This window comes from Lepidochelys kempii, chromosome 1 (assembly GCF_965140285.1).
Source record: "Lepidochelys kempii isolate rLepKem1 chromosome 1, rLepKem1.hap1, whole genome shotgun sequence".
Classification (NCBI taxonomy): Eukaryota; Metazoa; Chordata; order Testudines; family Cheloniidae; genus Lepidochelys; species Lepidochelys kempii.
In genome coordinates, this window is record NC_136380.1 from 207,891,132 (window position 1) to 207,906,555 (window position 15,424).

General features: G+C 42.0%; 1 protein-coding gene across 3 annotated transcripts in view; it reads right to left on the reverse strand.

Annotated features, from left to right (window-relative positions):
* USF3 (upstream transcription factor family member 3) overlaps positions 1-15,424 on the reverse strand; it is a 98,809-nt gene that overhangs the window by 14,147 nt on the left and 69,238 nt on the right. For all 3 annotated transcript variants that reach the window (XM_073310129.2, XM_073310131.2, XM_073310139.2), the window contains 2 exons: positions 13,838-13,920; positions 504-600 (listed from right to left, as the gene is read on the reverse strand). In XM_073310129.2, coding sequence (XP_073166230.1) covers positions 504-600; positions 13,838-13,920 — 180 coding nt within the window. The remainder of the gene's footprint in view (positions 1-503; positions 601-13,837; positions 13,921-15,424) is intronic.

Consider the following 15,424-nt stretch of genomic DNA (forward strand, 5'->3'; position numbering starts at 1 on the left):
TTAAGTGTAAACTTATCAATGACAGTATACCATGATAGGGATGCTTCAATTTGCTATAGTTAAATGCAAGAATGTGCGGTAGGGCATATGCTTCAACTTTCTTGTTTTCAAGTTACCGTAAGCAACCATTTCTCCTCTCCACCCCTATAAACTCTTGGGATTCCCCAGTTTGTTGATCCAGCTGAAGTAAAGAATTGCTGATTTCATTACTAGGCTCACTAGCCAAGGAGGACAGGAATGAAATGCATAATGAACACAATGAATTCATTAATGTTCCAGGGATGAAGCTGCTGCCTTGTAGCAGAGAAAAAGAACACGGGATGGGAACAATGGTGATGTCATGTCAATATGCCACATCCTCACTGGATTAGTAAGGAGAGGAGAGTATTAATACACTGTTGTGGGAAAAAACAGCACTGATCTAATACAGTACACCCAGTGCCACATTACCACAGTGGAAGAGAAAGGGAAATTCAAGAACCTTCACCACATTTCATACTTACCTTGTTCATTGTTTCCTCCATTCAACAGGAGTTCATCATTTTGCCTTTTCATTTCTGTTATATATTTAAAGGCCTGATCCAGGATCATGTTCTTACTCTACAAAAGAATGTGTGTATATTAGGGAAAAAGATCTATCAATGAAACTTTTAAAATCAAAAGCAGACCTACTAGTGAAAAGTCTGTACACATCACTTTTCAAACCTGGGATTTCAACTGGAATGTTCATTTTAAGGATGTGCCAAACTTGTCTGACATTTTTAATTATTTCCCTTGTATTTTCCTTCCAAAAAAGATTGGCTACTTTCTTCACAGTATGTGTGATTCTTTGGGATGCTCCGTCCACATGGTTTCCACTTCTTTTGACATGTACCCTGAAATAAAATTCCTTTTGGTTAGCAGTGACCACTGGGGCCATGGCTATGCCATCAATGTCCTTGTGCCCCTCCACTCCAGGGAATAAAGAGCAGAGTGGGCACAACTGTTCCTCAGTTTCTTTGATGATACTGAATCCTACAGCCATAGGACTCTGTAGAAGCAGGGAAGGAGGGTGGGTCGTGGAATCCAAGTGAACAACACATCTTGTAAGGTAAAGTAACTGTTCTTAGAGTGATTGTCCAGATGGATGCCAGTTCTGGTGGCTAGCAAGCAGTGATCTCATAGTTAGAAGGTGGGTGCTTGGAGTCCTATTTAAATTAGGATTTCAGGACAGGTCTGTCATCTGATCTTGAAGCCTCAACAAAGGAATAATATTTGATAAAAGTGTGGACTGATCCCCATTTAGCCACCCTGCACATTTTGGAAACACAGGTGCTTCTCTGAGAAGCAACAGAAGCTGTCTAAACTCTGGTGGACTGATCTCTAAATGATATAATACAATTAGATACCCATTTAGACAACTTTTTAGTGATACCAACTTGATCCTTAATCCTATCTCCGAAGGCTACAAAGAGCACGGGAAAGCTCCTGAAGGATCTTGTACTATGTCCAGGTACTATGAAAGAGCCCTGACCACAATAAAGGATGTGCAGGTTTGGCTTTTCCCTGGTTTGAGTGAGGCATGGGAAAAAAACCTGGGAGATGAATCAACTGATTTAAATTAAAATCTGAAACAACATTAGGCAGAAACTTGGGGTGAGGCCTAAGAGTCACCATGTCTTTATGGAACACTGAGTAAGGTGAACCAGTCAGAAGGGTCTGAATTTTCCCTCTTCTACAAGCTGATGTTATGGGTACTAAAAAGGCAAACTTCATAGATAGAGGGTAAAAAGAGCAGGTTGTTAGGGACTCAAAAGGGGGGCCCTTTAAACCAATTAACACTATGTTGAGGTCCCAAGAAGAAGAGGGCTGAAGGAAACGTATGAATTAAATCCTTGAAGAAACAAACAACTGTAGTGTGGGAAAATATGGTATGACCCTGAATTGGAGGATGATGTGCAGATATTGCTAAAAGTACTCTTATGGAGCTGATAGATAGTTTTGAATTTTCTAGGGCTAGTAGATAGTCCAGAATAGCAGAAACAGTGGCTTTCATGTGAGTCAGGACATGTTGTCCTGCCCAAATAGAAAATCGCTTCCACTTTGCTGCATACCAGAATGCTATATATCAAAATGCCCTGGATTTCAGCTGAACAGCTTCTTCTGCAGGGAGTTAATCAGACAGCACCCAGGCTGTCAGATGTAATCATGCTGGATCTGGGCATAAAATCTGACCTCCATTTTGCAAAACCAAGTTAGGTAGACCAGGTAATATGATCAGAGGCTATGCTGACATGTTCACCAGATCTGAGTACCAGAATTGTCTGGATCAAGTTGAGCTGAATGTTGTCTAAGTTTTCTCAGAACACTTGGTATTACTGGGATTGGAGGGTAGGAATACATGAATGCTGGCGCCTATGAGAGGATGAAGTACCCAGCTGGGAGCCTGGGCTTGAACTCTCTCTCTAGAACAGAATGCATGGCATTTCTTGTTCTGGTCGGTGGCAAACAAATCTATTTTTGGGCACCCCCCATATGTGAAAGATGCTCAGTAGAACTGAGTCTTTGTCAGTCCACTCGTGGTTGGCTGTGAATTCTCTGCTGATCTGATCTGCTAGAGCATTTTGCAAGCCTGGAAGATGCAGAGCCTCTGATGTGATTTGATAATGAATGCACCAGCCTGAGACAGATGGCTTCTTGGCAGAGTGGATATGACCATGCTCTTCCCGTATCTGTTGACATAATACATGGCTGTGGTGTTGTCTATCATCACCTGGAAAGTAGATCCCTGTAACAAGAACAGAAATGCCATTCAGGCTAGACAAACTGCTCTGAGTTTCAGGACATTTATGATAAGATGAGCTTCTGGAGGGGAAAGGGTAGTGACAGGACCCAAAGGCTTTATGTTTGAAGTGAGTCCAGATGAGCTCCTCATCCCAGTAAGCATCCATCACCAGTATCTTGGTAGACAGAGGGGCAGAAAAGAGTACGCCATTGCACACGTGAAGAAGATCCTTCCACCAATCCAATGAGGAGAGGACTTCTCATGGGACCTTCATGGCCATGTGGTGCCTGCTGGATAGATACTTGCTGGATAGTCTCGTATGCTGTGTGACACTGATGCAGGAGGTCATGTGACCCAGGATTCTAAGGCATGCTCTTGCGGACATCTCTGGTTGAGCCTGCAGATGACTGAGGAGACCCATTATAGTCTGGAACCTCTCCTGCATGAGATAGCTGACCTCAGATCTAACACAGCTCCTATGAATTCTATGCTTTAGATCAGTAAAAGTGTGAATTTGTCTTTGTTAATCTTGAGCCCCAGTGTGGTGAAAATCCCTAAGATCATATAAATCAAGTTGGTCAGCTTCTGAGATGATTTTACCTGGATCAGTCAGCCATCTAGGTATGGTTATACCAGAATGTCATGTCCTCTTATGTGGGCTTCAATGACCTCTAGATACTTGGTGAATACTCTCAGTGTGGTGGAGAAACCAAAGGGCAGGACCTTGTATTGACAGACTCCCGCACTTCAAATTTGAGGCTTGAACTTGATGGGGTTATTGCCCTGGAAGGGGTGGGACTTTAGAGGAATCTGATTAGAGGGCGGGGCCTGAATGCAGGAGATCACTGAAAAAAGCCACTGGGGTGGTCTGGGATGATAAGGCTGCTACAGAGGGATAAGTTCAGGGTTGCCACCCTGAACCTGCAGTGAGGATGAATCTGATGAGATGTCTCAAGTCTAAAATGCCTGCCTTGCTTTTCCTTGGGCCTAAACAATAATGGGAGGAGAATCTCTGATCTCTGAATCTGAAGGGCACCTCTTCCAGAAGGGAGCACAACTCCTGTTTTAACAGTATCTCATGAGAAGAGTCCCTGAAAAGGAAAGGTGAAGGAGAGTGCAGGATAAGAAAGGACTGGAATTGGATAGAAAACCCCGTTTATAATTTCCAGGAACATTCTGGTCTGAGGTGATCCAGGTCCATACGTCCCAAAAATAAAAAAGACAGTTGTCAAAAGGGTGTGGAACAGGGTATCTGTTGCCGACTGGCCGTGGGCAGTCAGGCCTAGAGGTGAAAACAAGAATTCAGCCTACCGGTTAGAGCTGGATCCAGGATGGGTTGAATCCAAGAAACGAGCTGGGTCAGTACCAAGGGACAGAAATCAAATGCCAAAGCTGTGGGGAGAGGAGCGGGGGTAAATCAGAGTATAAGCCAGAGATCAGAACCAGAGAGACAGAATCAGAATGCCGGAACAAGAAGGTCAACTGGAGTTGTAAGCCAGAAGCAGAACTGAGAGCTGAAGCCAGAGGGGAGCAGAGCAGGAGCAGGGACTGGAAGCAGGCTGGAGCAGGGACTGGAGCAAAGGCAAGCGCAGCTGCGGGCATGGTATATGCTGAGCAGCCACTGACCTGCTGTGGGGGACAGGCTTATAAGCCAATCAGTGGCTCTGGCCACTCAACAACATTGTAAGGCAGTATTCGTTGCCTAGCAGCACAGTTAGTCAGTGAGCAGGCCAGCAGTTGTTTCTTGCTGGTCTGATCCCTGGCAGCATCAGTCTTGACATGGTTGTGATCAGCAGTCTATAGTGGCATCAAACCTGCTGCTGTGAGGTAGACACAGAGAGTGTGTCGCAGGGGAAGAAGAGGCTGGAGACCTCTGTTACAGTCTCTGCAGACTATAAAAATAAGAGGTAGTGGGTCTCTGTTTGGCAAAACTTTGGGGTCTATCCTGCTTCCTCCTTAGGGTTGGTGAGTATGCCCAGTGAGCGGAAAGCGGCTCTCAAATCCTGTAATAAAGGAAGAAGTTCATCAGTTTGCACTTTAAATAGTTCAGAGCCTTTGAGCAGGATGTCCTCAATGGTTGTTTGCACCTCCTTGGGTTTTCCAGAAGATTGGAGCCATGAAGCTCTGCGCATAGTTATGGAAGTGGCTAATGAATGTGCCACAGCATCAGAGGCATCTAGAGTAGCCTGAAGAGATGTTTGGGCCACAAACTGTCCTTCAGAAACCAGAGAAATTAGCTCCTCCCTATGTTCCCGTGGAAGCTTCTCTATGAATTATACCACCTCATCCTTACTCAAAGAGTCACATTTTGACAGAAATATGCATCTGGAGACTAACAGAACAGTAGATCTTTCTGCCAAGCAGGTCAGGATTTTTAAGGTCCTTCTCTCTTGGAATCATCTTTAGAGGTGGCCCTTGGTGTTTTGGTCTTTTGTGCACTGCTGCCACTGCCCATGATCCCAGGACTGGGTGGTTGTAAAAATATTCAACTCCTTAGGTGGAACTGGACTACGTCTATCAGCTTTCATGGGATGCCAAGGGTGCTAGGGACTGCAACAGAACCGCAGCCAGTTCCAAAAACCCTTCATTGATAGGCATGGCAAACCTCCCAGGTGTAGAAGAGTGCAGAATGTCCAGTAATTTGAGGGATTTTTTCTTGCACTCACATGCCTCGAAATCTCCAAAGTGTCTGCCATCTGGGCCATGAGCTGCCCTTCAACTGAGGGACAGGAGTGGAGGCAGAGACATCTTTTGTCTTATTTTACTAGGCATCAGAGCAAGTGACTTATATCTATGTTTGTCCTGGAAACGATGTTCCTTCCTAACCCTTTCTGGTGACGAATGGATGGAGGAGATCTTGACTGTGCTGTCATACTCAGTAGTCAAGGGGTTCAATCCTTTCAATGAACAATGAGCCCAGGAATTCAGTGTAGAGCTGCAGCTAACAGGAGCACTAGCCCAAAGTAACTATTCAGACTTGGTGGGATCTTTTACCTTAGGCTCTGGAGGGTCTCTCATCAAGCACTCCAGTAAAAAAGAGCTTGAAGAAGGCCTCTCTCACTTTCTGTGCCCTTTTGGAGAGGGAGCGACAGATTGAGCATTTGTCAGGTGTCTATTCCTTACTGAAGCAAAAGAGGCACTTAGAGTGCCCATTACTGAGCAGGATAGCAGCCTCACAAAAGGGGAAAGTTTTAAATGCCACGGATTTTGTTTCAGCCACAGTACCTAAGGTCCCTGTACCAGGGATATTCCATAAACTAGTAGAAAAATTATTTTTTGGGGGGGTTCTTTGTATGTTTGCTTGCTTGCCAACAGGCATTAAAGAAAAAACCTGGTAACTATACTAACTATATTAACTAGTTACTACTGACTAGCCTAATAAGAGATTGCACACTTCACAGAATAAGTGGACAGTGCAGAGGTTCCGTGTCACTGCCATGGATGGTAAAAAGGAACTGGTTGATCACTGGGCACATTCTACTCTTTATGCCGGGGGTACAAGGACATCTAGGGCACAGTTGCAACCCCAATGGACACCGCCAGCCAAAAAGAATCCAATCTTGTGCGTATGAGGGCACGTATGCACCAGAGTGGAATCCCATTCGGACAATCCATTTGAAGCAGCAGCAGTACTTTTGTTGTGAACAAAATAAAACAAAAAGTAGAAAAAACAGCCAAGCAGCTCCAGCCTCGGCCCCTGGCCAGGACCGTGGCACTGGCCATAGCCCCGCACTATGGCTTGGGGTGGGGTGGGGTGTGTGTGGGCAGGGGTAAGGGCGGGGTCGCGAGATAAAAAGTTTGGGAACCACTGCTTTAGTGGGATTTGAAGACAGTCTGCTAATCTTTTCATGCAGTCCTAGAAGATCTTAATATCATCAGTGAAGCAGCACAGTAGTGGCATTACTCCGTTGTCTGGAGAAGACGACGACTTTACAGATGGAGGTGAGATTTCCTCAGCCTGAGATTCTTTCCCTTCCTGTATATGGTCTGGTATCAGAGAAGTGTGTGACACCAATGTGTGCAGTACTGGAGGGCAGTTTGTAAGTGCTGGTGTCTGGTATGGTATTGGTGGGTGCTGGTGCTTTCTTTAGGCATCCAATGCAGCTGGTCGTGCTAGTGGCCCCATGGGTCCAGTAACTGCATGGGGGAGGCGATAATGAAGAGACACCAATGATAATCATAATCTCTGGGCCTGTGATATTTAGGAGGTCCCCTAAGATCCTCTTCATGAAAGGGACTCGAGTGGGAAAGGTAGAATGGTCCTGGGATGGATCCCTGTACCAAGATCTCTAAGTCTAATGAATCTTTTCCAGAGCTAAGGAGGGGAGCCTCTGATGTCCTAACCAGTACCAAAGGCTGGAGACATGAGCAAATCTAAATTTGTTGCTTTTGCAGCAGTACCAGCACAGTGGCACTGGTAGACCTTCCCCGTATTGGCGACTCAGGTTCATCAGAGATAATGAGATCCTCTGAAAAGAGGAACCTGGAAGAAGATGGACGACTCTCATAGTTTTCACACAAAGTTTGGGTCAGTATTGCCTGGTGAGATGAAGGTTGTTGTGGTACCAATATGACTGTGGTACCATCTCCCCTTTAAGAAATAGAGAGAGAGGCCACTACTGGGGTATGAATGTGTCTTGCAGCAGGGATTTGGAGCAATCAAATTTTTGAATTGCTCCGCTCCAGCTCCGCTCTGGCACCAATCGTGACTGCTCCAGCTCCGCTCTGCACTCCGACTCAAATTAATTTTTAACTAAATAAAAAAGTGCATACTGTAATTTTGAAAAAACATTATTTTTATTCAGACTTTTAAAACAATTTAAATGTCATCAACAATGATACAAACTAGAATCATTCATAATTCATTCTGTAAAAAATTATTGTAGCAATCAAGTCATCTTTCATAGCCTGCCACAAATCATTTAAAATTAACTTTAAAGATGAAAACAGTCGCTCTATACTAGCTTGAGTTGTTGGCATGCTCAAACCAATTCTACAGGCAGGCTGAATGTGATGTGGGTAGCTATGAATGGCCTCAAAAACAGACTTAACTTTTAGCCTAACAATAGGCTCCATCACCTCACAATGTTCCCAAAAGTTTCTCTCGAATAATGCTTCATTACAATTATGAATCGCAGAAACTCGCTGGCGTCTTTCCTGTTTATCCAATTCCTTTTCGAAGGCGTCATCTTCTGAAGAATTGGCGCTTGAATTATCTCCATTTCCCTGTGATGGCTGAAGACGTCTCAGAGATGGAAGTTCGAACAAGTTCAGAGTGGAGACGGAAGTTTGAGAACAGCCTGCTATTACTGAAGCATGTGAACTTTCCGAAACCGCAAATTCGATTGTTGATGACTCCTTTTGTTGTGTTTCGTTTTCTTCAACCTCTTTCGCCAAGTTCAAATGTAGCAATAGATTTTGTTTTTCGAGTCATCAAGCAATATCAAGGAGCCCTTCCTTTGCCTTTGGTATTTCCCTTGAGGTAAGAAGAATCCAATACAGTGGGTCAACATGAACTCCAGCAAGGAAATGATTATTGTGAAAAAGCTTCTCTTCGCGTTTCGGCATGGAGGACAGAATTTCTTCTGCAATTTGTCCACTCTTTTCTTGCAAGAATTTTGACAGTTTTCGCCATTCCTGCATTAAAACTCCTGGGGTTACATCGACAGCTTGAAGATTCACAGTTTGGTTTGGCTTTGCCAAGAGGTCTCACAGGTTCTTCACTTCGTCCCATTCAGCTTTTGTTAAATTGAGTTCTCTTGTTCTAGCAGCAACCACTTGTTCACAGTAAGATTGAAAAACGAGAAGCCGATCAATCATCGTAGCTGTTGAACCCCAGTGAGTCACAGTATCCAGTGATCGAGTTACCTCTTGTAGATGAAGCAGAACACTTCCAATACTTGGGGTTCGTAGTTTGAGAACGACTTGTCGAATTTTTGCCAGTAATTTCTTCGCATGTTCTTTGTTCAGTCCATCCCAGATTGCCAACTGAAGAGTGTGAATTCCACACCTTGTCAGTTGGACTTTTGAGTCGTCCTCATGAAGCCAAGTTGGAAGTATGAGGCTAGGGTCATTAACCCATTGCGCAGCAGCATCCATGTTGAGTTTGATTTCATCCATTCCTTTAGTTCCTTCATCAGACAAAATAGCTTCAGTACTGTCCATATCCCTGTTCTCAGAGGTAGAAATGGTTTCATTGTCCTCCCTGAAATTTTTGACAGCACACATCATGTTTGCTGCATTGTCAACGCAGATGCTCTGTACTTGCATTTCACTGATCCCAAATTTTTCTAAAATAGCTTTTACTTGACTTTTCACGTACGAAGAATTGTGACGCCCTTCAGTGTTGATTATGTCCAAGGTTTTTACCGCAGCTTTATCTTTTCCTTCTTCGTAGTACTGAGCATTGACTGCAAGGAAATTTCTGTTTCCACGGGTTGCCGCATCCATTTTCAGGTAGCACAATTTTTGCTCCAAAGCTTTCTTGAGCTCTTCATGACCAGACTCAGCTGAGCTGACAACTAAATGACAAACCGCATCATGCCTCATTGAAACGCCAAGCTGCCGACCCATTTCACCTGCAATTTTTTTGAATCCTTTGTTCTTTAGCCTAAAGGTAGTGAGCAGTGTTGAACTCAAGCAAACCATTTCCATCAGCCTTTCATGGAAATTATTGGCATCTATGGTGACTGTAACCTTTGAGGACTTCAAATATGAGTCAAGTTTTGTTTGCTCAATTTTGGGTTTCTTTTCAGATGAAGCTCTAGAAAAAAAATCTTGTCCAGGAGTTTTCAAAGAGCCAGATAAATGTCATTTAGCCGCGTCAGCTTTCTGTTTTGCCTCATCTTCCTGGACCTTTTTTATAACCAGAGCCGCATAGTTTTCAGGATGGTTACATTTTACATGCCACCAAAGGTTGAAACTTTTCACGGCACTTGCTTCACTTGTCTTGCAGCTACATGGTTTGAGCTCGCCATTCACTTCCTTTGCCACCTTGCACGTTGCCGATTTCTTCTTTGCTTTTCCCCAAAGCCCCAATTTGGGCTTTTCAAATTCAAAAGTAAAGCTGTCGGTGAGATCCTTTTCCATAAATCGGCTATCAATCATGGGGGGCAGATTTGATTTTTTTTCTTGAAGCCATGGCCAAATCTTCTTGTGCTGCTACCACATCCAAATGTTTCTTGTTATGATCTTCGAAAAGCAATGAACAAAAGCATTACATTTTTTTATAACGTACCTGCTTGTGATATTTTAACCACTTAAGGTACTTCAAATTTATTTTGGATTTTCTGGACAAAAGTGATCACATTTTCTTTTTACACAAAATTATTATTAAAGTATATTAATATTTTAACATGTTTCTTGCAGTTTTAATGAAGTAAGAAGGATTTTAATATACATAATATAAATTTTTATTTATAAATTGCAAGTTAATTTTTCTCATGAAACTTTGTGGTAAAAATATTCAAAATATTTTCCAAGTTTTTAATTAATATCTCAAAAAGACTTTAATGTAGATATAGCAATGAAATTTGGTATTTGCCATAGCATTAGTATGTGCTATCGCTGTTCTACAACATCAATTGTTGGGAAGTAACGAGGCTACATGTTACAAGTTTGAAAATAAACTTTAATGGGAAAGCTTTCCTGTTAAAGTTTATTTCCAACATTCTATCATACAACATCATTCAAATAAAATTATTTAAACTACAGGTGTTGTGAACTGGGGGGACTGGGCCAATTTTATTTAATAATTTTTAAATCTTCGACTATTTAACAGAGCCGACCCTGGAATATGATTTAATGCTAAAACATGAATAAAAATGGTACTCTTCATTTATTTTGTATAATTGACCATTTCTGAGAAAACTGTTTTAAAATTTTAATCTGCTTAGATGCCTAGAATGGTACAAACAATTTTACTTGTTACTTATTTTTCAACTTTGGAACTGTACATTTTAAACATAATAATAAATAATAACCAAAAATTATTCACTTATTATGGAACATAATATTACTGCTCGTAGCCAGGGGCAGTCGATGACAAGCCTTTCTCGAAATATGAAATAAAAATGACCAACCGCCAGTTCGGTACGCCTATGGTTTAAATAATTTTGGATAATGTAATACGGTAGCACATACTAAAGCTAAGACACAGACAATTTAATTACTTTAATATTAAAGCGTTTTTGAGATATTAATCAGAAATTAACTTTTCATCACTTCCTTGAAGGGACTGTTGCTCCCTTAGGAAGAATTTTAGGACATGTGTTCACAGAAACGTTTTTTTCTTAAAATGACCTAAGGATTCACCCCCAAAGTTGTGTTGGACATTTTCCAATCACTCTGGATATATCACAAAAATCACTCTTAATTTATGCAAAAATGTTTATTGTATATTTATATGCCTGCTGCACGCGACTTTTTCAGTAAATTTAAAATTACAAACAACGCTACCAAAAGACCGTTGAACAGATGACATATAAAATAAGTCCACCAGAGCGATATGGGAGCATGTACAAAAGAACAAATGTATCAGTAACGGGAGCCTGTGTGAGAAATGAGCATAAGTGGTTAATATTTCTGGCGATATCTTAATATATCCATAAACAAAAACATTATTTTTTTTGCAATATACCTGTTTGTGGTATCTTAAACGTTGTGTCTTGCATCACACTTTTCCGTAATCGCAGCACTCAGCGCGTCTCGTTGATCAACCCTTACAAAAGAAGTATCGACACATACTAATCTAACTAATCTATGCGAGTACGTACTCGCCTAACCTTGGCACAAGGGTGGGAGCAGTCTGCAGTGTTGCTGGATGTCTGATAATTATCTGATTCTTTAATAAAACATATCTCCAAAAGCTTTATAATTTTGTATCTGTACATTAAATCTTGATTTTGGCCGAAGTGAGAATAACTGTGACATATTACGTAAAGTGGTAAAGTAGATGTTAATATCAATTGTTATACAATCTGAAACTTTTTGGCACCTTTAGGACTTTCTTGCTAAATACCATTCATTCTGGATTGAAAATGAAAGAAAGAAAAAAAAAAAAAAAAAGGAGCAGTGGAACAGTCAAGATTTTCTGTGCTCTGGCTCTGCTCCAGCTCCGGGCAAAAACCTGCAGGTCCACTGCTCCGCGCTCCAGCACCGGGCTCCGCTCCAAAGCCCTGTCTTGCAGTGTCGCAAGGTGTCAGACGATGCCACTGTGAGTTGCTTTGGTGGTAGGTATGCATGAACGGGGCTTCTTCCTCGATACCGATGCCTCCGTATCAGACTCGGTCAGAGCCTCTACAGTACTCTTAGAGGGATGAGAAGTCTCTGAAGAGTAGATCTTATGGGCTCATCTAACCCTTTTCTTCATTTCCTTTCTTGGAGAGAGATGTTTCCTCTTCTTTAGAGTTTTACGGTGTGGGGCTGAAGGCAAGGCAACAAACAGGACCAAGGTGGTCTGTGATGTAGAGGCCAATGTACAGTGGGGCAAAGCAGACCCCTTCAGAGCTAGGGCACATTCCATTAAAAGGAGGTTAAGTCTAGTCTCCCTTTCTTTCTTGGATTTGCCTTTGAAACCCTGACAAACTTTGTATTTAGAAGGGTTTGGGGAGCCCCCAAACATCACAGACAGCTGCAGTGTCCATCAGTGTGAGGAAAGGACCTGTAGCAAGTCTCATGTCTTAAATCCCGGGGTTCAGTGCCTAACAAATTGTGGACTGACACAAACAAAAGATCCAAGAAGATGAGGGTAAGGAGCCCTCCCACCTCCTCAACAGTGTTGGTGCCATGTGAAAATAAGTAATGAAAAGAAACTACAAATACAAACAAATAAATAAGGTAAAGAATTCACAAAGTGAAGGCAGGAAGCTGAATACAGCAGACAGAAGAACTTTCCATCTCAAGTAGCAGACAGTTGAGAAGGCATTGAGTAGGTAGGTAGGTTTGCACCTCTCTATAAGCCCTTGTTGGGAGCATGAGGCATAGTGTCTGCGGAGACACAGGCCCATTGACACTATTTTGCAGTCTCTGATTGAGAATGCATGGGCATGTGCACATCGTACAGTGGAGCACGTACCATCGTACCATAGAGACATGTACAAGAACAATCTTCTTCTCTGTAGTATGTGCCACCTTGAAAAGCCTCCTATAATATCTCTGCCTCATCAACTATCTAGATCATTTCATATCTCACACAAACACTTTTCCCCTTACCTAGACTTCTTTGTTTCCCTTCACCATTATTATTTAACACAATAAACTACTTCACGACCATTTAAATAAAAGACTAAAAAATAAACATATATAGAATTGCATTTGCATCATATAGCAGGACACTGAGTGAAGACATGAAAGGGGCAGGCACGGGGAAGAAGAGTCAACAGAAAATTCCTCTCTCACAGTCTATAACTTTCTTCACTTTTGCATGAAAGAGCATCATGACAGAATACACTTAGTAGTGTCAATAGGAAAACAGTCTAACAACTAGAGCTTCTGGGAATTGTGAATCAACTCCTAAGTAGGTACAACCAATCTGACTAGAAGAGTATAGGCAAGCAAACCAGCTTCCAAAGTTACATGTTTAAATGAGAAAAAAACAAACAATCATAACCCTTCTGCAGCTGATTCTACATAGCCTGCTCCCTCCATTCTCACAGTCCTTGAATTCATGTTGCCAGTGCAGGGTCACTACTGCTAGCTGGGCAAAGGCTTTTCAAAAATATCTGCTCCAAAGAGTCGAATATATGAACTAGGACACCTGATGGAAGAGAATGTCTTTCATGTGTCAAACCCAGACCACTCCTTCAGAGTGATACTGAATTCCAAGTCAGCTGGGAGATTAAAGTTTCAAAGAACTGCATTCAAATTGTCCTGTCATTTCCAAGGGCATTTCCATCACAGATAACTTTGTAAATAAGATTTTCATCCAGGTTTTCTTGAGTGTATCAAACCTCATTGGGCCTCCAGCATAAAGTCTGAAGCAAGAAGTATCCCTATGTATTTACAGCTGCTAAGAACCAAGACCAAATGAACACCATTTGGGAGATAGCTGTGCACATTTAAATGTCCACTTACTTGCTTAAGTGCTGGGGAACATGGAATGAGCTCTCCAATTCGGTTTATCCCAGCATTGATCTTCTTCTTTCGATGTCTCTCCACTAGGTAAAAAATAAAATGCATTGTCATTGGGCTACTCAGACCAACACACCAACTACACACCTGGCACCAATGTGTGCACTCATAAATGTATTACTTTATGCTTATCACAACCCCTACTAGGCAGTTTAGCACCAAGAATTAGCTCTAAAAAAACTCTTCAACTGTTGAGTTCTCACTCAATGGAGTTTGAGGGCTGTGACAGAGAAGGGGCTATTTTAAAAGGTGAGGATCATCAGAAACACTCTGTGAAAGCAGTGACATATATAACAACACTTCATATTTTTATAAAGCTTTTCAGCTGAGGGTTTCAAAGGTCGAATAAGCATCTCGAAGTTGGGTAGTAATCATTATTTCCATTTCACAGTTGGGCAAATTAATTGGCACACAGACGCACAAAGAACTAGTTGCAGAGTGCGGAATGAAACCCTGGTCTCCCACTCCAGTTCTCAGCCCCCAAACAAGAAATGGCTCTGATTTTCTAAGCTGAAGCACCAATTCTATATGCTGTTGGGTACAACAGAACACAGAGAACATGGTTCAGGCTTTGGGTGTGTGGAGCATCAACCATACATTTTTACCATCTTCTAGTTATGGTTACTGCAGGGTCTAGCTGTGAGTGGCAGTGAAGGACTCACCAAGAAAATATTTTATGAAAATGTTTCCACTTTATGGCTCTTTTGGGAGAAGAGAAGAAAAGCCTGAATTAGTTTTAGTCCCCTTGTGACATCGTTAGTCTCCGTGCAACACCTTAATCATGACAACTGTGGTTAAAAATTCACTAAGTGCAGCTATGCAAACTCACATGGCTTTTGAGCTTGACCTTTTCAAAGCTTATTAGCCTCTCCCCCCTCCCAATGCAATCAGATGCCTTCAAATGTTGTTCATCCACATGGTAGCATGGTTGAGCAGCTGCTTTTGCAGCTGATTCCGGAGATGTTTTGGTCTGTTACTCAGATCAAAGTTGACAATTGGAATAACAGCTTTTTTCCAAAGAGAGTGAATGAGTTGCTGACATGACATGTTCCACAGTTCTTTCAGCTGGCAAATCAACAACCAGAATCCACTCACATACCCAAGTGGCAGGCCAGCATGCCTCCATTTGGCAGGAATCAGCATCTGCTTACGTTTCTTATAACAGGCCACCTTACTGTGGAGGTGGGGGAGAAGAACAAGAACATATATGTAGGCAGGTTTAGCTACAGATATGCATATTTACTACAAGTGGAACAATGTATTAGTTCTACCACATCCATTTAAGATGAGTCAATTCACGTTTTTTAAAAAATTGCATTTATAGTTTCAGCATATCAGTAACTACTGACACAAGTCCATAGAGCATTTTTACAATTTGTATTACAGTAGTGGCTAAAGGTCTCCAGTCTGGGGCCAAATTATGCTAAAAAAAAATCCTGTACTAACAGATAGTAAGAGGCAGCCCCTGCCCTGAACAGCTTACAATCTAATCAGAGCAGACAAATGGTGGGAGAAAAAGTATTATTATTC